This window comes from Echiichthys vipera (genome assembly GCF_963691815.1).
Source record: "Echiichthys vipera genome assembly, chromosome: 16".
Taxonomy (NCBI): Eukaryota; Metazoa; Chordata; class Actinopteri; order Perciformes; family Trachinidae; genus Echiichthys; species Echiichthys vipera.
The window spans coordinates 26,221,879-26,246,805 of record NC_139841.1 but is presented as its reverse complement, the minus strand read 5'-3'; the positions used below and the strand labels follow the sequence as shown (position 1 = coordinate 26,246,805).

The 24,927-nt window shown below is 44.0% G+C and overlaps 2 protein-coding genes across 2 annotated transcripts; one reads left to right on the top strand and one right to left on the bottom strand.

The window, feature by feature from the left end:
• Positions 1-1,633: 1,633 nt before the first annotated feature.
• ch25hl2 (cholesterol 25-hydroxylase like 2) lies at positions 1,634-2,530 on the bottom strand (the record flags this gene model as incomplete). Its single annotated transcript, XM_083929525.1, has 1 exon — positions 1,634-2,530. The coding sequence occupies one exon, from the start codon at positions 2,528-2,530 to the stop codon at positions 1,634-1,636; it is 897 nt and encodes a 298-aa protein (XP_083785651.1).
• Positions 2,531-19,347: 16,817 nt separating this feature from the next.
• Positions 19,348-24,341, top strand: s100z (S100 calcium binding protein Z; the record flags this gene model as incomplete). The annotated part of the gene is made up of 2 exons (XM_083929256.1): positions 19,348-19,491; positions 24,186-24,341. The coding sequence occupies exons 1-2, from the start codon at positions 19,351-19,353 to the stop codon at positions 24,339-24,341; spliced, it is 297 nt and encodes a 98-aa protein (XP_083785382.1). The 5' UTR covers positions 19,348-19,350.
• Between the last annotated feature and the right edge of the window lie 586 nt (positions 24,342-24,927).

Genomic DNA, 24,927 nt, shown 5'->3' with positions numbered 1-24,927 from the left:
CTTTACAAAGACTCGAGTGGCAACAATCCTCTCTCTTAAAGGTTCAATGTTCAAACTACTTCCGCTTTTACATGGCTGCCTTTATGGTAAAGAAAAGTGTGCAAAGCTGGAGTTACTTCAGCAGTTGCACACTCCTATACGTGTGGCGGTTTGCGTTGCATGTTCCCATGATGCAACATGTACCTTATGCTTTGAGGTTCCAGTAAATTGTGACAATCCTCTGACCACAAGACTGACATGTAGAAGATGAGGTTGCATATTTAATGCAGATTGCAGGACAAATCCCAGTTGTTCACACCTCAACAGACGTCTAAAGAATGTAGTGTTTCGACAGCTTTCTTCCTTAATTATTTATTTAACTTCCTTAGTTATTTGTATTGTTTTTAAGATTTTAACAATGCACCACAGAGACCCGTGCCACTGCAGCATAGGGATAAAGTCTGTTTAGGTCAGTGTAGTAGAGTAATTGCCATGCAGACAGTTCTGCTCAAGGGGTCGTCTGACTGCAGTGTGTCTAAAATAAGCACGACCTGTTGCAACAGTCAATTCACTAAACCAGGAACTCGCCAGACCGGTTCTGACTGCCGGTGTTGTTGCCGACAGAGAGTACAGAGAGTCACACACTGTGGGACGAGATCAACACCACACCACAGTGCGGTGACACGAAAAGTGTGTATCTTTTGTCTTGCTGGAGATTAATCTGTCAAAACAGTTACAGTAGACGCTGCTGTGTTTGATGTGTGATGTGTGAAGCCTCTGCTCGCTGATCTGTGTTGGGAGCACCAACAACCAACAGGGACCTCTGCTGTTTGTTTGTTGCAATACAAGTAAGAGGCTGCTGCATAATCATAACGTAATAAACACACTTTTCTACAAAGGTGAAGGAGTCAGCGCTTCATTAGAAATTTATTTGATTTGCATTTGATTTTGTTTCTTTACATTTCTAGTTCGTTCTTTCCAAGATGCATCATATTTAAATACCAGCTGCTGTGAACACGAACTCATAAGTGAAATGTTTCCATTTTCACCGTTGCATCACAGAGATATTGTCTTTTTCCTTTGCAGAGAACTCTTCCAGTAAAAGCCTTTTGTCTCTGAGCGAGGGCGACAGATTAGTATTGCGCCCACGCATCATACTGGGGCGCAGCTAAAAGACCGCTATTCAGGCGTGTGAGGGAGCTTGGTCAGTGCTGAGGCAGAGGGGGACAATGTACGTGCTAATGTGTGTGTGTAATCGCTCTGAAGGATCACACCATCTACCATCTATCATCTACCATCGGCACATGCTCAACGAGAGCTCAACGCACGGAAACTAATCCTGAGAAATAACCTCACACAGCCACATTAAACAGAAACAGTGTCCCAACAGGACAGGAGGATCTATACTACCATTGTTCACAACATAGAGGATCACTCTTCTCAACAACTTACCAGAGTCTAATGTAAAGACTGATAATGGGCTCGTAAATGTGAAGAATTTCCTTTTTCTGTTAGAGAAGAAATGAGTCAATGTGATAATATCAAAAAGACAGACAAGAAAGTGGTTCTGAAAGCACAAGTGTGTCGGAGCGAGAGCCGGTACAAAGGAGGCAGTTTGGGTAAAAAAAAGCGACAGAGTCAATGAGAGATTAATTCAAGCTCTTTGGTCTTTCCTCCCTTTCATCTCGTCATGCTCCCCCGTGGCAGCGTGGCTCGGGGGAGTCGGTGCAGCGTGCGTGCCCCCCAGCCAGTCCCAGTGAGAGAAGAACGGGGCAAAGTTAGTGCTGGGCCGCTGGTGGTGGGTGTCGTGCTTGAGCGCACCCCCCCAGAGGCCAAAGGGCACCAGGTTGTGCATGGCCCATGGGAAGTCGTAGCCGCAGTGGTCCTCGGTCGAGATGTAGATGTTGAAGACCATGAAGCCCCACGTCGTGAGGCAGTGGCACTGGAGCAGGATGGGGTCTACCGTAGCCCAAAACCCCACGCTGAACAACTCCCAGCCGGACAGGTACTCGGTGACGAGGCTGAACGGCTGGTTGTACTGGTGGTGCACGGCGTGGAACGTGCGGTACAGCCACGGTACCCGGTGGTGCAGCAGGTGCCACAGGTAATACTGGAAGTCGAAGACCACCGTGCAGCCCAGGATGCCCAGGAAGAAGCTCCAGAGAGTGGGTGCCTCGCAGGGCAACGGGGTGGGCGGTCTCCACAGCCACTGGGCGACTGTAGCGGGGAAGATGTAAAGCAGGTGGTTGTAGATGGTGACGCCAAGGGTGGTCCAGATGTTCGGCCAGGTGACGGGTCTGTCGGGATGGAGCCTGTAGCGGTTGATGCGGGGCCAGGTGGGAGCCAGCAGGTCGAGGAGGGTGTAGAGAGCCACCAGGAAGAAGTAGGTGGTGACGGAGAGGACCACGGGGAACAGAGGGCTCCTCAGGAGGTCATGGTGGTTCTGGTGGAGGTAGTCCCAAGCAGGCTGCAGCAACGAGCCCTGGGACTGGCCCCCGGTCACGTTACTCGACATACAGGATAAAGTTCTGAGTGAGCGGCCTGTGCTCATCACTGACGCGTCGTGCAAAAGTTGGCAGATCCGCGGTGGATTAGTGTTTCTGGAAGAAAGCCCCAGGAGCGTAAAAGGAAGGTCCAATCAGCTTCCTCGTTTAGGTGAAGCAGCAGCAAATTGTCTGGTGATGCTGTGCCAAATTGGACCGGAGGACTGTCTTTAGCCTCTTATGTATGTTCAAGCCCCACCTCCGCTCCCCCTCCACCCCCCTTGCTCTTTAAAAAGAAGGCGCTCTGTAAAGGCCCCTTTTTTCATGAGCACAGGGACCGCAGCCAGGACTCAGGAGCGGGGCCACAGCAGCGCTCATTTTTGACCCAGATCATGGAGAGAGAGCTTCCGTCCACTTGGGATTTTGACTTTGTCACATAAAAACGAGCTTGTGTGTTTGTGCGTGTGCGTGTGTGTGTATGTGTGTGTGCGTGTGTGTGTGTGTGTGTGTGTGTGTGTGTGTGTGTGTGTGTGTGTGTGTGTGTGTGCGTGTGTGCGTGTGTGTGTTCTTTAGCTGTTCACCTTAACAGAATGAAGACATCAGTTGAAGTTATGTTCACTGCTGCATGTCAATAATCAGCCTGTTCATCTACTCACATCATCAAACGCACAGACATGAACACACACACACACATGCAGGCATAACACACACACACACACACAACGCACACACATAACACACACACGCACACACGCACGCAACATGAGTCCAGAAGAGTAATTAATCACAGAAGAGCTGTCAAACGCGTATTCAAAAGCGTTCTCTGTCACATGCTGGACTGTTATTTGGCTTATTGCTCTGTTTGTTTACAGAAGAGAATATTTCATTGTAGGGAATCGAACTGCGGCAGCGACCCCAGCTCTCGTTTCTATGGTGCTTTTGTAAAGAGCGGAGGTTTTAATAAATATTGTGTGTGATCCCGCAGGCTTCATAGGCACACACATTTTTTTACTCTTATCAATTATGTTTCATTAGATTCAGAAGAAACCGCAGTGCCAGTATTCTGTGTGCTTGTTTTGGTTTTCTTTATGGTCTTTCTATGTGCACTTTTAGTTGTTTTGTATGTCTTTGTGATGATTTTGCATCTGTTTTTCGTAATTTTGCGTGTTTTTTGTGGTGGTTCTGCATCTATTTTTTGTCAAATTTGCATCTTTTTGTGGTGGTTTTACATCTAATTTTTAGACATTTTGCATCTTTTTTTGGAGGTTTTGCATCTATTTTTTAGTCATTTTGCTTCTTTTTGTGGTGGTTTTTGCATCTATTTTTAGACATTTTGCGTCCTTTTTGGTGTTTTTGCATCTATTTTTAGACCTTTCACATGTCCCTGTCATCATCGTTTCTCTCTATGTGGTAATTTTGTGTCTTTTTCCAGTCATTTAGCTTCTCTTTGTGGTTGTTTTGCATCCCTATAGTCATTTTCTGTCTCTTTGTGGACATTTTTGGTCGTTTTGTGTATACAAGGGGTCATTTAACATTGTGGTGGTTTGCATCTATTTTTAGACATTTCACATCCTTTAGTGGTGGTTTTGCATCTTTTTGGTGTCTTTGTCGTCACCTTTTGTCTCCATGTAGTTATTTTGTGTCTTTTTCCAGTCATTCAGCATCTCTTTGTAGTGGTTTTGCATCCCTACAGTCATTTTTTGTCTCTTTGTGGACATTTTTGTGTCTTTTTGTGTATACAAGGGGTCATTTAACATCTCTTTGTGAGCATTTCATGGGCCCTGACTTTATGGGCCCATGGGCCTGTGCCCGGTAGGCCCGTTCACTAATCCATCCATGGTCCTTCAGATGGTGAAAGCCTGATTCAGAGGCAGAAAATCCTGCAGAAAAAAAGTTGCTATTCCAGCATCGGCAAAAACTGCCTACAGCAAAACAACCCGAAAAAAGAAGACAATTCTCCCAAAGAGAGTCTGACGATAAACGCAACAAAACACATATGAGCAAATCATTTCAAAGACCGTTAAATGGTGCTAATAATTTAGCTTCTGCTAACCGTAAGAAACTTGTTGCCATAAAACCGCATCTGAATCTGAACCACGACGCATATGATTGATATGAATGACTGGTGCTTGTACAGGTATGAAGGGAGAGGCTGAGGACAGAGAGGGAAGAGCTGCAGGAGGAGGGATATTTGTTTTGCCTTTTCCAGAAAAATGCCTACCTCAGCTTTAATGACACTTACTATACTTGTATTATTGCTTTACATACAATTTCTTTGTCATGGAGAGGAAGAAAGTCACGTCAATGTTAATGACAAACAGAAAGTGGCATTACCAGGACAGTTTAAAGTGCACACAACCTTCACTTCACCATAAGATCTGATGCCACTGATCCGCCAAGAGAGGGCAGTAAAAATCAAGTCTTCACCGCGCTTTAGACGACAGTGACAGAAGATATGAAAAACATGTATGTGAGGAGGTAAAATGCAGAAGGCCTGTGAGCTTCCAGAGGTCAATGAGTCACAGTGAGACTCTGATGCCATCGGCCTCAGGGATTACTGTAACGTCGAGACGAACCCAGGTGAAAAACTATAAATAACTATGATCCTTCTTTAAATATGTGTACTGGTAAAAAGTCCTACAGATATGCAAATATTAGGATATTCTTTCTCTTAAAGGGATAAATACTATTTCTTTCAATAATTATTTTTTCTCCAGATGTTTATCACTATCAACTGAGCATTACATACTATATACATGCCAATCCTGTATATATATACAATGCTTTCCCACATATATACAGTATATACTTTATACATCCACAACATATTAATGTGAGTGTTTTATTTTTGAGTTCATCATGTGCTCTGTCATATATCATGTATCTATGTCAGATGTTTAGTGGCCACTGTGTGTTGTTGGAGCTGTCTGTTTTATTTCATCCTTCAATTTCAATTCAATTCAATTTTATTTACAGTGCCAATTCATAACAAACGTTATCTCAGGACACTTTACATATGGAGCAGGTAAGGACCACACTCACACACTCTATGACTTATTTATGATTTACACGGACCCAACAATTCCCCCATGAGCAGCGATCATGTGCACATCTGTCTCTATACAACTGTGTATGAACTTCTGTCTCAGTAGAGTCGACCCCCATCGTGTCTGTATGGTGGACTGATTGATATTTGATCTGTGTTGTTTTTTACCTGCAGAGGGAGCACTTGCATATCTCCCATCTTGCGCATGCACAGGTTGAGTATTTATATTGACACAGTCACATAGGACCCTGTGTGACCCTGGCCCATGGGTGTAATGGAGGGTCTACGCAGATATACGGAGTAGTTTGCAGTATACCCTTCTATCAGCCAAAGGGACACTGGAATATATAAGTGTAAAGTATCTTTTTTTTAAATAATGGTCAATAGTTGTGCTGGACATGATATTTTTGCATGACACAACAATAGAAAATGTTAGTTTACCCATTCCTTTCATGGTTACATACTCATCTACCTACATACAGTACCCCGACCTCATGAACTACCACTGCCCCTGGCTCAGGTAGCCTTTAACTTCCATGTGTCAGACACAAGATCATTTTCTAATTCAATTCAATTCAATTTTATTTATAAAATTCTCAGGACACTTTACAGAGTAGGTAAAGACCACACTCTATGACTTATTTATGATAAACATAGACCCAACAATTCCCCCGTAGAGTACGGTGGCAACTACTACATAATCGTATCGCAGGTTCATGAGATTCAGAGTGAACTCTGGCGGTCATCCAGGGGCCGGTTTCACAATGATAGACTCTGACTTTGGCTTCGATCGAACTCCTAAACAGATGTCTAAATTCAACCTATAACATGTGTAGATTCATCATCCAGAAATGAACAATCATCTTTGGGATGCCCGTTGCACCTACACATGGTTCCTACTCCACAGTCGGCCTGGGGAAAAAGGTGGCTAACGTTTCTAATCTGTCTGGACCTAGCTAGCCGTAAAGACCAGTCTACAATATCTTTGTGAAACAGCAGTAGCTCAGTAGCTGCAGAGGTGCCAGTTCTCCTGGGCACTACCGAGTTGCTGTTGAGAAAGTCACGAACCCCCAACTGCTCGGGGCGCTGGTCACTGGCAGCCCCCTCGCTCTGACATCTCTCCATTAATTGCATGTATAGGTCCTGTTTGTGCATGTGTGTGTATTTCGGGCCTGTGTGTGTGTGTGTGTGTATTTCGGGCCTGTGTGTGTGTGTGTGTGTATTTCGGGCCTGTGTGTGTGTGTGCGTATTTCGGGCCTGTGTGTGTGTGTGTGTAATTTGGGCCTGTGTGTGTGTGTGTGTGTATTTCGGGCCTGTGTGTGTAACATGAATAACAATAATAGAGTGAAAAAATTGAATTTCCCCGTTGCGGGACTAATAAAGTAATTCTTCTTCATAAACCCCGGGATTCATAGAACTGTAGTCACACTTGTAACTGTCGAAAAGCGTAATAAAAAAACCCCAAAAAAAACAAAAGAAAAGTGATTTTGATGTGGAAGACCTTGACGCCGACTCGCTGAAATAAATCACCTCTAAAAGAATCCGCCCTTTTGAGAAATGGAGTACATTTGTTGGCGCATTGTCAGTTTGATAAGATCCCAAAACATTTGTGGTTCTGTGTTATCGCTTTTCCAGACAGGTGTTAGCACTGATACGCCAAGCTTGGTGTCTGAGGAGACGATGATGAGGCGTGAGACTCCTCAGTTCACTCCTGAGGGAGAGAGAGAGCACACATCCCTGGGCTCTGCTCTCCAGAGTCCACCTGCTCTCTGGACCTCACTGTGTTTTAATGTTCAAGACGGTTCGGTACTGCACATGTGGTCCTTTGACCATGAAGTGTTTGCAGACACATTCAGCACAGGGAATTGTTTATGTCTTTGTCAGTTTTATAGAAATGAAATTCAGCTAGAATCTGTTGTTTGGACTTTCTTTCAAGAATGAAGACAAACGCGGCAGTAGCTCAGTCCAGAGGTGACTTGGCTGGGAACTGTAGGGTTACTGGTCCAAGTCCCGGTGTGGGCCATGTATGGAGCGTGGACTGGTGGCTGGAGAGGTGCCAGTTCATGTCCTGGGCACTGTGAAGGTGCTGTTGAGCAAGACACCGAACCCCCAACTGCTCGGGGTGCCGGTCACTGGCAGCCCCCTCGCTCTAACATCTCTCCTTAATTGCATGTATATAGATCCATGTGTGTATTTCGGGCCTGTGTGTTTGTAACAAGATTAATAATAAGAGTGAAAAAATTCAATTTTCCCGTTGCGGGATCAATAAAGTAATTCTTCTTCTTCTTCTCTGTCTCTCGTCTTTATTTCAGGAGGTAACTCAACTTGTCAGGACAGTGAGAACTCCTCCAGCGGGTGTTTACGCTCACCCTGACAGGGCGAGAGTCGCAGCGAGGGTGACACCTCAGACTTGTCCCTGACCAAAAGTCACACTTTATCTTCCCCGTAGGCTTCACTTCTCAGGCCCCGGAAGCCACGTTCATTATTTTAACAACAACAATCTTTGGTAGCAACTCCTGCTGGCACAGTTCCAGGGCAGTTAGCCGCAGTTTAATTGACATTGTTATCCAGTCTGTCAGATCTGTAATCAAGCAAACCACTTTCAGAAATGTGCTCCGCAGATGCCCTTTCTGCAGCCTAATCTGCACGTTCTATTTTTACTACAGCTGTTTGTGAACATTGTTTATAATTTCAGATGTTAATTTTGTTTTTTCTGTCATCAGACGACTGTTAATCAAGCTAGCCATTATGCCGACATTAAAGCTGCAGTCGGCAACATTGGTTTGATCGGATTCACTGAAACCAACTCTTTGCTCCGGTAGAACAACATAAATCATCGCAATCTCAAATCAGAACAACAAAAAAACGCGCCTCTGCGTGCACCTGGAGCCTGTTGTTTGTTTTTGCAAAAAGAGGCCGCGCCCGTATCGTCCTGTCCACTCAGCGCAGGGCCGTGTGAGCGCTGACTGCGAAGTTTGTGCACACGCCACAGATCCCCCCTGTTGCTGGTCTCCTGCTGCCTCCATTGGTTTGTTTGTTTTATTTTGTGTCTTTGGTGAATTAAAAAGTTAGGAACTGACAAAACTAGAGCAAAGTAAAGCTTTAATGTCCCTGAGGGGCAGTTTTTCTTGACCTCAACATTCATTTACACTGTGACCTTTTTCTGACATAACAACAGAAAAGTTCAATACCATTTTATAACTGTGGATGTTTCACTTTGCCGATCTCAGCGTTATAGAAACAAACTCCCAACACCTTCACTACAACATGTCAGAATAATGTATTAAGAAATATTTCACTTACACTGTTAATTGGGATTGTTTGATCATATTTCCCCAATTTAAACCTTAAATATCTTCATGTCACCTCTAAGTTTATTTAATTATTTGTATCCTATGATCACAATTGATGACCAATGAGTAGTTTGTGATGGTGATGGTTGGTGATCGTTGTTTTTTAATGTTAATACGTAATGTTTCAGGTCATGACTTTAATTTTAAGGCATGTTTTTCATATTAAAACATACCGTCTGAATATTTACACTTCTTAAAGCAAATCATAAGAGAGATACAGGCATCGTCTGTTATTTGTTTTTTATTTTTTATTCTTGTTTGTTTTTTATTCTTCCCAGATCAACCGGTACTGAATACATACAACCAGTGCACCTGGCAGAATATACTCAACCAGTTCATCTGGAAGAAGTCGACCAGTGCACCTGGAAGAAGTCAACCAGCTCATCTGGAAGAAGTCAACCGGCTCACCCGGCCCTGAGTGGTGGACGTGTCCCCTATGTCACACCTGCCCCGCATCTGAAGACATTGGCGATGGCTTTGCGCGCGGAGCTGAAGAATCTGCTGATGCCGTTCCGTGTGTTCGCTGGAGTCGTCAGGTCATTTTTGACGAAGGCGGCGATGTGGTTCTCCAGTGCTGGTTCCCCTGTTTTCATGGCGATCAGCACCAAGTCTGCACCGCCCCACTTCTTGCACAGGTCCTTGAAAATGGCCTTGTCCAGGTTTCTGAAGGTCTTCGTATTGTGGTAAAAGTTGATCCCCTCCACTTCGGCCCACGTTCTTTCAGACAGACGCCTGATGATGTCCTCGGGTTTTGCGGCGGGTATGGTCACCTTGTTTTTCTTTAGCACCCGTGTGTAAAGCTTCTCCGCCAAGACCTCGACTGCCATTCTGTTTTTCTCTTCCTGAATGGCTTCGAAATGAGCGCGTGTGTCCGAATTTCTCTCTGAATGTGTTTCCGAATTTGTCTCCCTACGTGTTTTCGCTGGTCTCTCCGCACGAGTCGTTGCACGTGTTACCGCAGGTGTAATCGCAAGAGTATACTCTGGTGTATACTCGGGTGTCTTCATACGTGTCATTGCACGGGTTAACGCAGGTGTAATCGCAAGTGTATACTCTGGTTTATACTCGAGTGTCTTCATTCGTGTCATTGCACCGGTCGTCACAGCTGTCTCCGTACGAACCGGCTCAGGCGATGCTGCAGTTGGCAAAGGCTCGTTCTCTTCCACATACTCCGGTAACTCTTCACCCATTATCAGGGTTGTCACCCCTTCACTGTGTTTCGTGGCCTGAGTCTTCACCCACCACCTCATCATTTCAAGGAAAGTCCACACATTCATCCGAATTTCCGAATACATGTCTGCGTGTGACTGAGGAATGGCCACTGTCCTGCAAGTCTGATTGCTTCCTGTTGGTTCTGCGGTGAAATCGGCCTTCGTCCCCTGAGTGACGTAGCTGTATATGAGATCGCTGAGTAGCTGTGTCATCATCAGTACTCTATCAGGGGACATCTTTGCAAACCTCTTAGGAATACAAAGTTCCTTTCCCTCAACTGGTTTTTCCCCCTCCTCCATGAGCAGAGATTGAAAACTCTGCATGAAGGAGTGAAAGGACTCCCTGCTTTCCTCTTTGGGAGTCTTTTGGAATTTGGCCTTTAGTTTTTGCAGTAGACCATAAAGCCGTGATTTGGCGAAGAGGTTTCCAAACAGGGCCTTGATCTTGTTTCCTGCTTTCTTCCTGCACTCTTTGGTCTTCTCTTCCGACTCTTCAGGACCTGTCTCCTCCAACTCCTCCAAATGTTCGTCAACAAGGTCGGCGATGCTTTTTGCAACACTTTCTGTGTCCCAGGAGTTTTCAGAAGACAGAACCTCACTTGTTTCGGGTACATCCTCCAAGAGAGGTCCATTGATGTGTTCCCACTCTTTTATGAGGATGTCTTTGATCGATTCAAACGAGGTTGTTGAACCGATGTCCTCTGGTTCATCAGTTTCTGAGGCTTCTGGCTCCACAGGTGTGACCGCTGTCGGGGTCCCACTGTGTTCTGCCTCCATGTCCCCGGACTTTGATTCTTTAGGGGAGGCGGTCTTCCCTTTTTGTGGTCGCGGTTTGCAGAAGATCTTCATGTTTCCTATTAAGATCTTCACCATGTTGCAGGCGTGGCCGACCATGGCATTGAGCTTGCCTGCAGGAGTGATGTGCTGACACATCGTTGGCTCTGCGCTGAGCAACGTAGGTGAGAGAGAAGAGTTGATACTCTCTGTGAGCTCTGCACTGAAAGAAGTTGACAGTTTTTCAGAGCTTTCCGATTTGACATGTTCCTTCGCATCCAGAGCCTGGGCGAAGCCCAGCGCAATCGCTTCTCCCAGACTTTCCCTCATCATGTCCACAGACACCTCTGCAGGTCTGTTTTTGAGACCTTTCAACACCGCGTCGGACACGGCTGTCAGTATGTTTAAAAGAAGTTCGGCCATCATGACCTTTGTGGCAAAATCAGGGGTGCCTGCTTTGAGCAGTTCCCACTGTTCTGTTGTAATCCTCTCGACGAAGGATTGGATTAGCGGGAGGATGGTACAGATTTGAACCTGTGGCACATCCTCCATCTGTGAAATCCCTTCGCTTGACATGACGACTGTTGTTGCTTCTTGGTTCTTCACAAAATAGTGCGAGGTTAAAAGCAAAATACCGCGTTCGCTGGTTGAATTCAATCCTTTTACGCGAATGTTTCGGTCCAATCTTCGTTCTTGAACTGAAAAACGTTTTAGTCTGAAACAGAAGAACCTGAAATTTTCAAAAATTCAAAATGACGGCGCGATAAATCCAACTTCTCTTGGCGGTGGCTCGGGGAAAATGTGTTTCTGATTCAATGGGCTTCCCCTATTTATACCTTTTTCCAGATGATCAGATGATGCGTCAAAGGCATCATTTTAGACGATGACATCATCAAAGGCACGGAATCATGACGATGACATCATAAAGGCAGGTTTCATAAGCCCCTCCCACTCAGGGCATTCAAAAGCAGCATAGCAACCGTTGCTAACGCCCCAGATGCAGAATGAATGCTTTGATAAAAAGGTTTTTATAAGTTACTGATTTAATGCATTTAAATGGAAATTTATGCTCTTATAGAGAATTTAACCAAATCAGTAGAGCTTTTCCACTTCCCTTAAAAAAATACATGATTAAAAATATCCTCACACACTCAAATGTTTCTGTTAAACTGTTTAAAATCTGTGAATTTGGTGAAAGAAAATGTAACAACAAAGGACTCAGAGTGTGTTTAAAGAAAAGCTACTTCACAATATCATAAAGTCAATGAAAATAAAGACGACAGATAATGAAGCGACGTTCATGAAGACTTACTGTAGCGATCTTCAACGTCCAATTTCACCCAAAGTAAAAGAAATTCAGTTTAAATGAAGAAACGATATTAATCCTGCTGCTGAAACTCTGAGGAAAAGGTTCAGTTTTGAAGAAAGTCCGTGTGTTTTCTGTCCGACAGAACAGGAAACAATTGATCTTTATTCTTCTCTTGTTCGGTCACAATCATGTTTTTGGAAAGATGTCTATCGATGGTTAAATATCGGGATTTACAACTCATTTTTTTAACAAATCCCAAGTGATGATATATACAAAAGGTCTCGATTCGTTCTCATCTCATCTCATCTTCATCCGCTTATCCGGGGTCGGGTCGCGGGGGCAGCAGCTTTAGCAGGGGACCCCAAACTTCCCTTTCCCGGGCCACATTAACCAGCTCTAACTGGGGGATCCTGAGGCGTTCCCAGGCCAGTGTGGAGATCTAATCTCTCCACCTGGTCCTGGGTCTTCCCCGAGGCCTCCTCCCAGCTGGACGTGCCTGGAACACCTCCCTAGGGAGGCGCCCAGGGTTCATCCTTACTAGATGATCCTGAACCACCTCAACTGGCTCCTTTCAACGCTAAGGAGCAGCGGCTCTACTCCGAGTTCATCACGGATGCTGAACTTCTCCCCCTCTCTCTAAGGGAGACTCCAGACCCCCTCCTGAGGAAACACATTTCACACGCTTGGACCCGCGACCTTGTTCTTTCGGTCATGACATGATTCACATTGTGGGAAAATATCATGTACACAAGAATAAATGGAATAAGAGCAAACGCACCATAAACTGTTTTAAAACTATATAACATCCCTAAAGGTATCATGGGAAGAAAACCAGTCTATGGAGCAGCAGTAGCTCAGACCATAGGTGACTTGGCTGGGAACCGGAGGGTTGCTGGTTCGAGTCCCTGAATAAATGGAGTGTGGACTGGTGACTGGAGAGGTGACAGTTCATCTCCTGGGTGCTGTTGAGCAAGGCACCGAACCCCCAACTGCTCGGGGAGCCGGTCACTGGCAGCCCCCTCGCTCTAAGATCTCTCCTTAACTGCATGTATATAGGTCCTGTGTGTGTGTGTGTGTGTGTGTGTGTGTGTGTGTGTGTGTGTGTGTGTGTGTGTGTGTGTGTGTGTGTGTGTGTGTGTGTGGTGTGTGTGTGTGTGTGTGTGTGTAACATGATTAAAAATAGAGTGAAAATCGAATTTCCCCATTGCGGGATGAATAAATGAATTATATGAAACAATGTCAAAGTCTGTTGCTCTTTAATTTACAGTCCTTTGTTCTTTTAACGCGCCTTAAGCACCTTTGTACAAATGTCAACCCTGTGATTATTTTATCTTATTTTATTTTTACCTTGTTAATGTGTTGTAAGCTTGTGTTGTTTCAAATGCAAGCAAATGTTTCCTTAAATTAAGAATTTAAATGGAAATGTGCGGCAACTGTGATAAGAAATAAAGTTTGGGAAAAGAATATGCAGCATAGCAACCGTTGCTGTTATTGTTATTAATGCTAGAACATGTTTTTATTATTATCATTATGCCTTATTTTCAACTTATTAAGATTAGATAAATGATTTAAAGTAAAATACAAACAGGAGAGAAAGTAAAGTTTGTCCAACAGGTCAAACACATTGACCAATCCATCTGTCTCATTAATACATTCCTCACATTAGTAGATTGATTAATCCATTTGCACTCTAAGTAAAGACGTGTTGTTTTCTGACACAATAAATGTGTAAAAATCAAAATAACACATTGTGCGTTGTTTTATTCACATCATGTGTTGCAGGGGGCACCTTCATCGACCAATCAGAGTGCGTATCTGCCTTCTACACTGCTCCCGTCCTCAGTCTCACCTCCGTCTCGCTCGGCAGCTTTTAGTAAAGATTCTATAGATTCAACGTTTAAATCTAACAATATCAGACCTTTCATTTAAGCTGACCCCAGATAGAAATGAAATAATTACTTTTTTTATTTACATTCTTTAAAATTGTCCTTTCTGCACCTTTGTTTAGGTCGAACCATAAAAATGGACGTAGCGTACCTGTCAGGGTCCGTTCTCTCAACTTGATCCAATCGTCCTCACCTACATCTGGTTTAACATGGGGGTCAATGAGAAACATGCTCTTTTGTGAAAACTAAAAAAAAACCCTAGTGGAAACTTACAGAACTGCAGTTTCGGCCACTTCCTGATTGGATCAACCAGGAAGTGGCTGTGGTGGGGGCTTGGGTTGCACTGTCAGTTGCTCAGTTTTTAAAGTGTATTGCTATGATACATGTGTTATGATTATGATTCTTATAATTCTGATTATTCTGAAATGGTGGGAACAACTTCCGGGTCATGGAGGTGACTGGAAGTTAAGGAAATGAACACCTGGGGTCACCATATCCAGGTACTGCTTTGATACTTTAAGCCATTTCTATTTGTTGTCAAGTTATGTTGTTTATTTCTAATGAACACACATTAATGGCTCTTTGACATGGCTTGTCTCCCCTCCCTGCACTTAGGTACAGACAGCCAACTCTGAGCTAAATGCAAACATCAGCATGCTTACATGCGGATGTTTAGTAGGTGTAATGTAATGATCAGGCTTAACTGTGTTTTCAAATGTACATTAACTTCTCAAATGCAGTCAAATGGACAAATGTTGGCAAAAGAAACAACAAGAATATAAAATAAGATCAAATATACACAAATTTGAACACAATCATTAACACACACAGGGATTTACCTTGTTTGTTTGAAATTATAATGCATGAATTAATTGTTTTGGTTAGTTTTAGATAAAAAAATGATCTTTTCAAATGTGTGAATTGTTTTAAAAGATCTATAGTAACTTATAGAAACTATAAATGTCTACACAGATAGAAATATTATATTATTTGTCTTAGAGATATAGATCATAGAGCTGCGCCTCTAGCATTATAGAAACTTAACAGCCGCTACAAAGTCAGAATAAAATAAGTATCCATGCTTAAAGTGTAAAGTGTAAAGTGTCAGATGACAGATGATTACATTTAAAACAAAAAAGACTAGAATATTATAAACACGATGAGTATCTGCAGTATTAGATCAACATGTAAATTACGTATAACAGTAAAAAGACAAATATACTGTAAATGGTAAAGTGCACAAACTGATGAAGTGTGGAAATAAACTTGTAAATCCAAAAATTGCACTTAAACAAAATGAAAGTTAGCTGTAGACTTACACCGTACACTTGTAGCATGAAAAAACAAATATGTAAACTGTGCAGAAGTGCAGATTTACCTTTTATGAAGCTTAGGTGCAAACGGAAAGGAAGCATCATCTCTTGTTGTTGTTGCAGTGACCTTGAAGATGCTGCAGAGGACCCGCGGGCACCAGGGGACATAAAAATGATCTATCATCCTCATCTATCACGAAGGTAGGAGACAAGCGCCCAATCCCCTCAAAGACGGCGAGCAGGGCTTTCTAAACCCCTCCTTTCCTCCTTTCACTTTTGTCACAGAACATTTATTTTTTATCTAATAGTTGATTTTGGTTGAAGTCTTGTCAAAATCACCTCCAACGATAATTATTTTGATATCACAATTAGAACTTTACCGCTAAATTATGCATGTTCTGGGATGCACGCTCTAACCACTGAGCCACCTGGCCCCAAAACATGTATAATTTAAATTGTGATATCCGTATACAGAGGCTAAAAGTCCTCGTCGCAGCGGCCCCGGGTTCAAATCTGACCTGCGGCCCTTTGCTACGTGGCCCCCTTTCTCTTACTCTCTCCCATTTCCTGTCGATCTCCTGCTCTACTGTCAAAATAAAGACTTTAAATAAATAATTATCATAAAAAATGCATGTTTTGCCATTGGCTAGCGACCGTTACCTTGAATAAAATGACAGATTTCTCTGGTTTGAACATTGTTGGGAACATTTGCAACAATGTAATTGCTTAAAATATGAAAAACATGTTGTTTTTAGACATCTTAATGCAAATTTGATATTATACCTTGTATAATGATTTGAAACCATTGCGGCGCTTGATGTCAGTTGGGTTAAGGGTGTCATGGGTCACCTGCAACACTCACTATTAGCAGCTGTGAATGGGGAAACTGTTTCATCACCTTACGGAAACTTACTTTCTCTGTGGCAGTGGCTGCAAGTGGAGGAAAAAAAGTTGCGGGCACACCTGACAACTAACATCCCTCAGGTGTTGTCTTTGGGGGCTGAGTGTTTTTCTCCACTGTCAGTCGTGACACAGTGACAGAGGAGGGACAATCACGTTTGAGAGCGACCGTCGGACACAAGATGACAAAGGATGAGAGCCGCCGCAGCTAAAAATAAACCCCCACGATGAAAACATGACGATTACGGTCACAAGGTGGGACTGAGAGAATGATGACCTGCTGGCGAAGCGAATCACTGCAAGTCTGATTATCTCACTGATATGAAGTGAAACCAGAAGGTTGTTTTTGAGATAAAAAGAAACATGTTAACAAATCAAACACTCTGTTGAGTCGAGTATACGCAACTCAAAGTCAATGGGCTGTAGATGTGGTCACATTAGGGCGACCATGTCTTATAGAAATAACCCTTTTATGCTCCTAATTGGCTAAAGCTGCATTCTCTCTAATGTCCAGCAGATGGAGACTCCACTTAAAGCTGCATTCTCTCTAATGTCCAGCAGATGGAGACTCCACTTAAAGCTGCATTCTCTCTAATGTCCAGCAGGGGGAGACTCCACTTAAAGCTGCATTCTCTCTAATGTCCAGCAGGAGGAGACTCCACTTAAAGCTGCATTCTCTCTAATGTCCAGCAGGAGGAGACTCCACTTAAAGCTGCATTCTCTCTAATGTCCAGCAGGAGGAGACTCCACTTAAAGCTGCACTCTCTCTAATGTCCAGCAGGGGGAGACTCCACTTAAAGCTGCATTCTCTCTAATGTCCAGCAGGAGGAGACTCCACTTAAAGCTGTATTCTCTCTAATGTCCAGCAGGAGGAGACTCCACTTAAAGCTGCATTCTCTCTAATGTCCAGCAGGAGGAGACTCCACTTAAAGCTGCATTCTCTCTAATGTCCAGCTGGAGGAGACTCCACTTAAAGCTGCATTCTCTCTAATGTCCAGCAGGAGGAGACTCCACTTAAAGCTGCATTCTCTCTAATGTCCAGCAGGAGGAGACTCCACTTAAAGCTGCATTCTCTCTAATGTCCAGCAGGAGGAGACTCCACTTAAAGCTGCATTCTCTCTAATGTCCAGCAGGAGGAGACTCCACTTAAAGCTGCATTCTCTCTAATGTCCAGCTGGAGCAGACTCCACTTAAAGCTGCATTCTCTCTAATGTCCAGCAGGAGGAGACTCCACTTAAAGCTGCATTCTCTCTAATGTCCAGCAGGAGGAGACTCCACTTAAAGCTGCATTCTCTCTAATGTCCAGCAGGAGGAGACTCCACTTAAAGCTGCATTCTCTATAATGTCCAGCAGGAGGAGACTCCACTTAAAGCTGCATTCTCTCTAATGTCCAGCAGGAGGAGACTGCACTTAAAGCTGCATTCTCTCTAATGTCCAGCAGGGGGAGACTCCACTTAAAGCTGCATTCTCTCTAATGTCCAGCAGGGGGAGACTCCACTTAAAGCTGCATTCTCTCTAATGTCCAGCAGGGGGAGACTCCACTTAAAGCTGCATTCTCTCTAATGTCCAGCAGGGGGAGACTCCACTTAAAGCTGCATTCTCTCTAATGTCCAGCAGGAGGAGACTCCGCTTAAAGCTGCATTCTCTCTAATGTCCAGCAGGAGGAGACTCCACTTAAAGCTGCATTCTCTCTAATGTCCAGCAGGAGGAGACTCCACTTAAAGCTGTATTCTCTCTAATGTGCAGCAGGGGGAGACTCCACTTCAAGCTGCATTCTCTCTAATGTCCAGCAGGGGGAGACTCCACTTAAAGCTGCATTCTCTCTAATGTCCTGCAGGGGGAGACTCCACTTAAAGCTGCATTCTCTCTATTGTCCAGCAGGAGGAGACTGCACTTAAAGCTGCACTCTCTCTAATGTCCAGCAGGAGGAGACTCCACTTCAAGCTGCATTCTCTCTAATGTCCAGCAGGGGGAGACTCCACTTAAAGCTGCATTCTCTCTAATGTCCAGCAGGAGGAGACTCCACTTAAAGCTGCATTCTCTCTAATGTCCAGCAGGAGGAGACTCCACTTAAAGCTGCATTCTCTCTAATGTCCAGCAGGAGGAGACTCCACTTAAAGCTGCATTCTCTCTAATGTCCAGCAGGAGGAGGGCAATGCACTGTGTGTTTTCACTTCATTAAAAGTTGCATTTTGGTCGCCTAAAAATGTCTTGTTCAGCGTTCGGTTGCAACCCGCTAACAGATCTAACATTAGCTAGCTAGCACTTTAGGGGAAACCGCAGATTTCGTCTTGGGTTTCAGCTGCAGCCCCCAGAGCTCCCCGCCCGATGACAACTGCTGGTTGAAACCTAGGAGTTTTCCCTCTTAGCGTAGCGCCATTGAAACAACACTGGCTTTGCGCTCAGCTCCAAGAAAACCTAGTTGGTGACGGCCAAAATGCTAAACTTGATGCTTCAAAACAGTAGTGCATAAACCAATGGGTGCCATCATGGTAGCTACGTCCATCTGTATTATACCGTCTATGGTGTACACTTGCATAAGACACACAGTTAACATTAACCACTAATAATTGCTGATGCAAGATGCATCATGGTCATAATAGCACAAAAGAAGATAAAAATGTTTCTTCCGCTGAGATGAATACAAGTAGACTTCTCTGACAGGTCTTAACCCATCCTCACTTCAGGGATGTAAGTGAAGCAGACACATGCGTGAAGGCCCCTGAATGGGCCCACAGTACGATGAATCCCCACGGGGGGCATCAAGGTTACACTGGTGCATGGTTTGTTTTTCACTTATCAGCCTTGATTAGAACCTGGAAAGAAAGAAAGGTTACCATGGGCGTCTCACCTGTGGAATTAATTATCAGCACAAAGATAGAGGAAGGCTCGCTCGGCTCCTTCTCACTTCCTAATAAACAAGCTGTGCCGCGGCGTCGCTCATCACAGTTGGAACGGCTCTCTAACCAGGTAAGAACGCCTCTCCCACAGACAAGATTCCACTCTAATGTGAATAATTTATCCTATTAAATGTGAAAATGTTTGAATGTTTTCATCGACAGTGAAGCTGCAAAGAGTCCTCATCCTTCCAGCAGAATGCCGAGCCAGCTCGAGGGTGCAATGGACGCACTGATAACGGTTTTCTACAACTACTCCGGGAACGACGGGGACAAATACAAGCTCAACAAGGGCGAGTTGAAGGAACTCCTCAACAGCGAGCTCACCGACTTCCTCACGGTAAAGTAGACATTTCCACGCGCATGGTTGTCCTGTTGTTTTTTAAATGTATTGTGTATTTAACTAGAAGTATATTAAAGGAGCTTTGAGAGAAGTCTTCCCAAAAGTAGACATGTGAACTCTGACAGTAGCTGAGTAGGGTTTGAACCAACGGGTTTAAAGAATGAAGGAAAAGTCGGAGCAAAGTGCTGACGGTGCAAAAACAAAAACAGGAAAATCCACATAGAAAAGGGTTTATTTTCATTCCAGCTCACAGTATCATTGTGCTGCTACATCGGTAATCAGTGAAAAGTTCCCTCTAAAATCAGTTTCCGTCACAAAAATCCCACATTGGTCGTAATAATAATCATTCATTTAACATTCACTTATACTTCAGAGATCATTGAGGGATGACAGAAGACGACAGAAACAAAAACAAAGAGATAAAACAGAAGACACGTCCAAAAAAATAACAGAAAGACACAAAAAATAAGGATGAAAATGAGGGTAATTATGAGGTGAAATCAAATATACACTCATGTAAAGAAAGCTCACTTTGCAATGATAATTTGATATTAAAACATAAGATAAAATACAGTTATGTAAGTACAAGTAGAGGCTTGGAGGTATTCAAATCTGTTGTTTATTCATATTCATGGATGGACTCATTCACTGACCCCATAGAGCCATGTTGACCCTTACAACACCTTCACCTGTATAAATCTTATTCCCTCAGTGGATCTATAAGGACCAGTAGTAATTAGAGTAATTTTACTTATTTAGGGTCTTTGGCTGATGCTTTGTTTTCAGGTGGTTTACAGAAAAGCGTTCTGACCTTGTCTGAGGGAATAGTTCTCTCATTGATTGCTTATCCCGCTGGTGGCTCTCACATCTCAACGCTGTGTGAAATAAAGTGGAGCAGGAGACAGATGAGGTCATTTCAGATAAGCCCCGGCCCCTGAGTCCCTGTGATAGCGGCGCTCAGTCGCACACGCCTGCGATTTCCAATGATTGAGACCAACGCGGTGACAAAACTGGCCCGAGCCTGAGAGTCAAACCTCTGACGCCTTCCCATATATATATTTTTTTGTCCTCCCTCGCTCGAATGGGAAGCCTCAGGTGCTCACGCATCATCATCATCATCATCATCATCATCATCATCAGTGGCCCATATCGCCTCCAAATATAGACGCTCCCATGACGTCACCGCATGCCCTCGGGCCGCAGTCACCTCTGAGAATAGACGCAGCCCCAGCGAAGCACTCCGCCTCAGCGTCCTCCCAGAGAAAACACTGACAGGAAAGGGAAGCCGTGTTTGTGTTTGAGTTTATATACTTTTTATTATTATTATTGTTATTATTTTCAATTAAATTCAATGCACTTGTATTTACAGTGCCAATTCATAACAAAGGTTATCTCAGGACACTCGACATGTAGAGTAGTTAAAGACCACGCTCTATGACTCATGCGTGAGTAGTCGACTTCAGTTAATCTGAAGTGGACTCCCAGATCAGGATTTGTGGTTTTAATTCATGTTTATTCTGTTTTTATTTGACTTACTCGGTTTTATTTAGGTTTGAAATGTGACTAACTTTGTTTTTCGAGATGTTGTGAAGTGTCACTGACTATGAAAACCACTCATCTTTTAGTTTGTTTCAGAAACTGAACTAATTCTCCTACTTTTCAAAATAAAGAACATTTAAAAAATAGATTTAGGCTCATACAGTTTTAATTTATAGTGTTTTTGAGTTTATGTGAATTTTTTACGTCATTGTGATTTCTGATTCTCTGATCACTGATCATCTTCAGCCTCTTATCCGGGGTCGGGTCGCGGGGGCAGCAGCTTTAGCAGGGGACCCCAAACTTCCCTTTCCCGGGCCACATTAACCAGCTCTAACTGGGGGATCCTGAGGCGTTCCCAGGCCAGTGTGGAGATCTAATCTCTCCACCTGGTCCTGGGTCTTCCCCGAGGCCTCCTCCCAGCTGGACGTGCCTGGAACACCTCCCTAGGGAGGCGCCCAGGGTTCATCCTTACCAGATGATCCTGAACCACCTCAACTGGCTCCTTTCAACGCAAAGGAGCAGCGGCTCTACTCCGAGTTCCTCATGGATGCTGAACTTCTCCCCCTCTCTCTAAGGGAGACTCCAGACCCCCTCCTGAGGAAACTCTCAACTGTTTTTGCGGAAAAATGCAGCTTCAACAAGGCCGAATGAAAAAAAAGGTTATTGTAGATTTGTGGTTTTCACAGTGGAGCTAAACACAAACTTTGTCACAAATTCATTTAGGCTCCTATATAATATGATATTAGGAAAAGATATACAGATAGATTTTATTTATTTTTCTACATCCTGTATGCTGCAGTTGACTGTGGACAGGGTTTTGATGGATAGGGTAAAGCATAAAAGTCAAATTTTATCAGTAAATATAAAATGTATGCTGTATTTCCCTAAATAAAGACCGGGTCTTGAATAACAGCCGGGGATGTGGTCGACACAAACAAAAGGGTGAATAAGCTCCCAGTGTCTGTCACATTATTCACTCATTCATTCATCTTCAACCGCTTGTCCCTGTCGGGGTCTCGGGGGGCTGGAGCCGATCCCAGCTGACATCGGGCGTGAGGCGGGGTCCACCCTGGACAGGACGCCAGTCTATCACAGGACACATAGAGACGAACAGAGACAGACAACCATTCACACCTACGGGTGATTTAGAGTCATCAATGAACCCAACACCTGCACGTCTTTGGACTGTGGGAGGAAACCGGAGAACCCGGAGAAAACCCACGCAGACACGGGGAGAACATGCAAACTCCACACAGAAGGGCCCCAGGCAGGATGCGAACCTGGAACCTTCTCACTGTGAGGCGACAGTGTTGTTCTGAAGTGTTTGTAATGTCAACGGGACACAGGGAGAGTTGAGTTTGTATCCTAAGCAGCATAACACAGTAACTTTAGCACGGCTCCAGTCCTGTTCCTCGAACAGACAGAGTAACAAACAAAGTCCTGACTCTAATACGCTGCTTTAACCAGAGACCTGTGAGAAAATACAGGTAGTTATTTTGGTTGTGAATTTTCTTTTCATCTCTTAGTGCCGTACTGTCCACTTCAGCACAATTCAGACACAACCTTTGCAGGAAAAAAAAGTTGACTTTAACGAGCCACGCCTAAAGATCAGCGGTGCCTCTGAGGCCCGAGGGTGTAAAAGGAAAGTCGTGTCTCGTTTCTCAATCCTGGAGGAAATGAGCGAAAGCAATAAATGTCGTGTGTGTGATCAGCTGCAGCTCCCGGCTCATTTAGCAACAGCGTCACTCTCTGCTCCCTCTCTCTCTCTGCTGGACGGTCGGCCGCCTTGAGTCAATACGGAGCTTCAATAACGATCGAGACGACTACTGTAACTCATCCTACGTGGACCGATATTTATCCATATCATGATTTAAAATCTACCACGTGTCAGAGGTTTTGCTTTAATTGCTACAACAGGAATATGTCTATATTATTGCCAAGTCAAATTATACAGGAGAATCATTAAGAATGTTGATTTTTACACATTTTTTTAATGCATTTATCTCAAGAACACAAGTTTATCATCTTATGTTGAGGACGTTGTTATCTCATCTCATCTCATCTTCAGCCTCTTATCCGGGGTCGGGTCTCGGGGGCAGCAGCTTTAGCAGGGGACCCCAAACTTCCCTTTCCCGGGCCACATTAACCAGCTCTAACTGGGGGATCCTGAGGCGTTCCCAGGCCAGTGTGGAGATCTAATCCCTCCACCTGGTCCTGGGTCTTCCCCGAGGCCTCCTCCCAGCTGGACGTGCCTGGAACACCTCCCTAGGGAGGCGCCCAGGGTTCATCCTTATCTTGATCGCAAAATATTGTTTCCTCTTATTTGTTTCCTCTTAACGTTAATGAGAGAAGTTCAGATTGCCCAGATTGAGTGACGGGTGCAGGATACACATGTGATTACATCCAATTTTCAACATAATGGGTTAACAAAGAGTGTATAGCCTGCAAAATACAGGAAGTAAGATTAACTGGATCATAGTCACACAACGTAAGTAAGTGTCCTTACTCCTTGATTTAAGGTTTGCTTGATAGGTTTGAACAACAACAACAAACAATCAAGCGTTTGAATGCATTTAATCTAAATGTCAGTGCATACGGGTGCAGTACAGTCGGCGCTAGGTGATTTGAGTTGCACTTGCACGATGGCGTTGCACTCTCTGATAAACACAGAAGAGAAAATCTTTTGTTTCTCTTGAGGGGCGACTGTGGCTCAGTGGGAGAGTGGGTTGTCCTCCATTCGAGAGACTGGCGGTTCTATCCCCAGCTACCCCGGTCCACATGTCGAAGTGTCCTTGGGCAAGACACTGAACCCCAAATTGCTCCCTGTGCTGTGCATGGGTGTGTGAATGTGGTGTGAATGGTTACATTAGATGGTCTGTAGATGTCCACTGCCATCAGTGTGAATGTCTGTGTGAACAGGTGAATGTGACAAACACTGTGAAAGCGCCTTGAGTAGTCAGAAGACTAGAAAGGCGCTTTATAAGTACAAGTCCATTTACCATTTGATAACAGGTTACTTATCTAGAGATGTTTGCTGAAGATAATCAACTTGTGATCTCCAGACAACCATTAAAAAATATATAAAGAGACTAAAAGCTACAAAAATTCCTGTGTGTTGGACTAATTTTTCCTTTTTACCGTCTGTCTTTCAGTCCCAGAAGGATCCGATGCTGGTGGAGAAAATCATGCGCGACCTGGACTCTAACAAAGACAACGAGGTGGATTTCAATGAGTTTGTCGTGCTGGTGGCCGCGCTCACGGTCGCCTGCAACGATTTCTTCCAAGAGCAGAAGAAGAAAACCAAGTAGATGCTCGTAGAAAAACCAGCTGTGAACCAACTGTAAATCTGAAATTGTTATATGTTATATGTCCCATCAGTTGAATCGTTTGTATTAGCGTCCCAATTGTATAGGATTGTGAATTAATATGTATGAATGTAGACACCGTGTCACCAGTTTTCAGCCCGGAGCTGTTGAGCAACTTTGCAATCTCAAGCTTTTTGAGTCATTTTTATATTAGAGTGATGTTTGTCACTAGAAAATACAGAATAAAATGCCCATGGTGTTGTCATTCTCTTTTTTTTATTACGTTTATCCCAAACTTGAGTGCGTTACAGTAAAAAAAACCTCTCCTACAGCGAAAGAAGTACATTCAGGTCATTACTGGCGATTAATTAACCTTTTAAAAAGACCTTTGTCATCGAAAAACGCCCTTCGTCATCGTTTGTTTCTGTCCCTGCTCTAATATAAATGTCAGAGTTAAATATATACTGTACTTGTCTTTTTGCCTGATGGTGCATTTAGTAGGAAACCTTTTAGTCCGTCTCAGTGTCAGGGATCCCCGAGGAGGAACACTTTCCCCTCATGTTGACACAAGCTGCCGCTACAGCCGTGG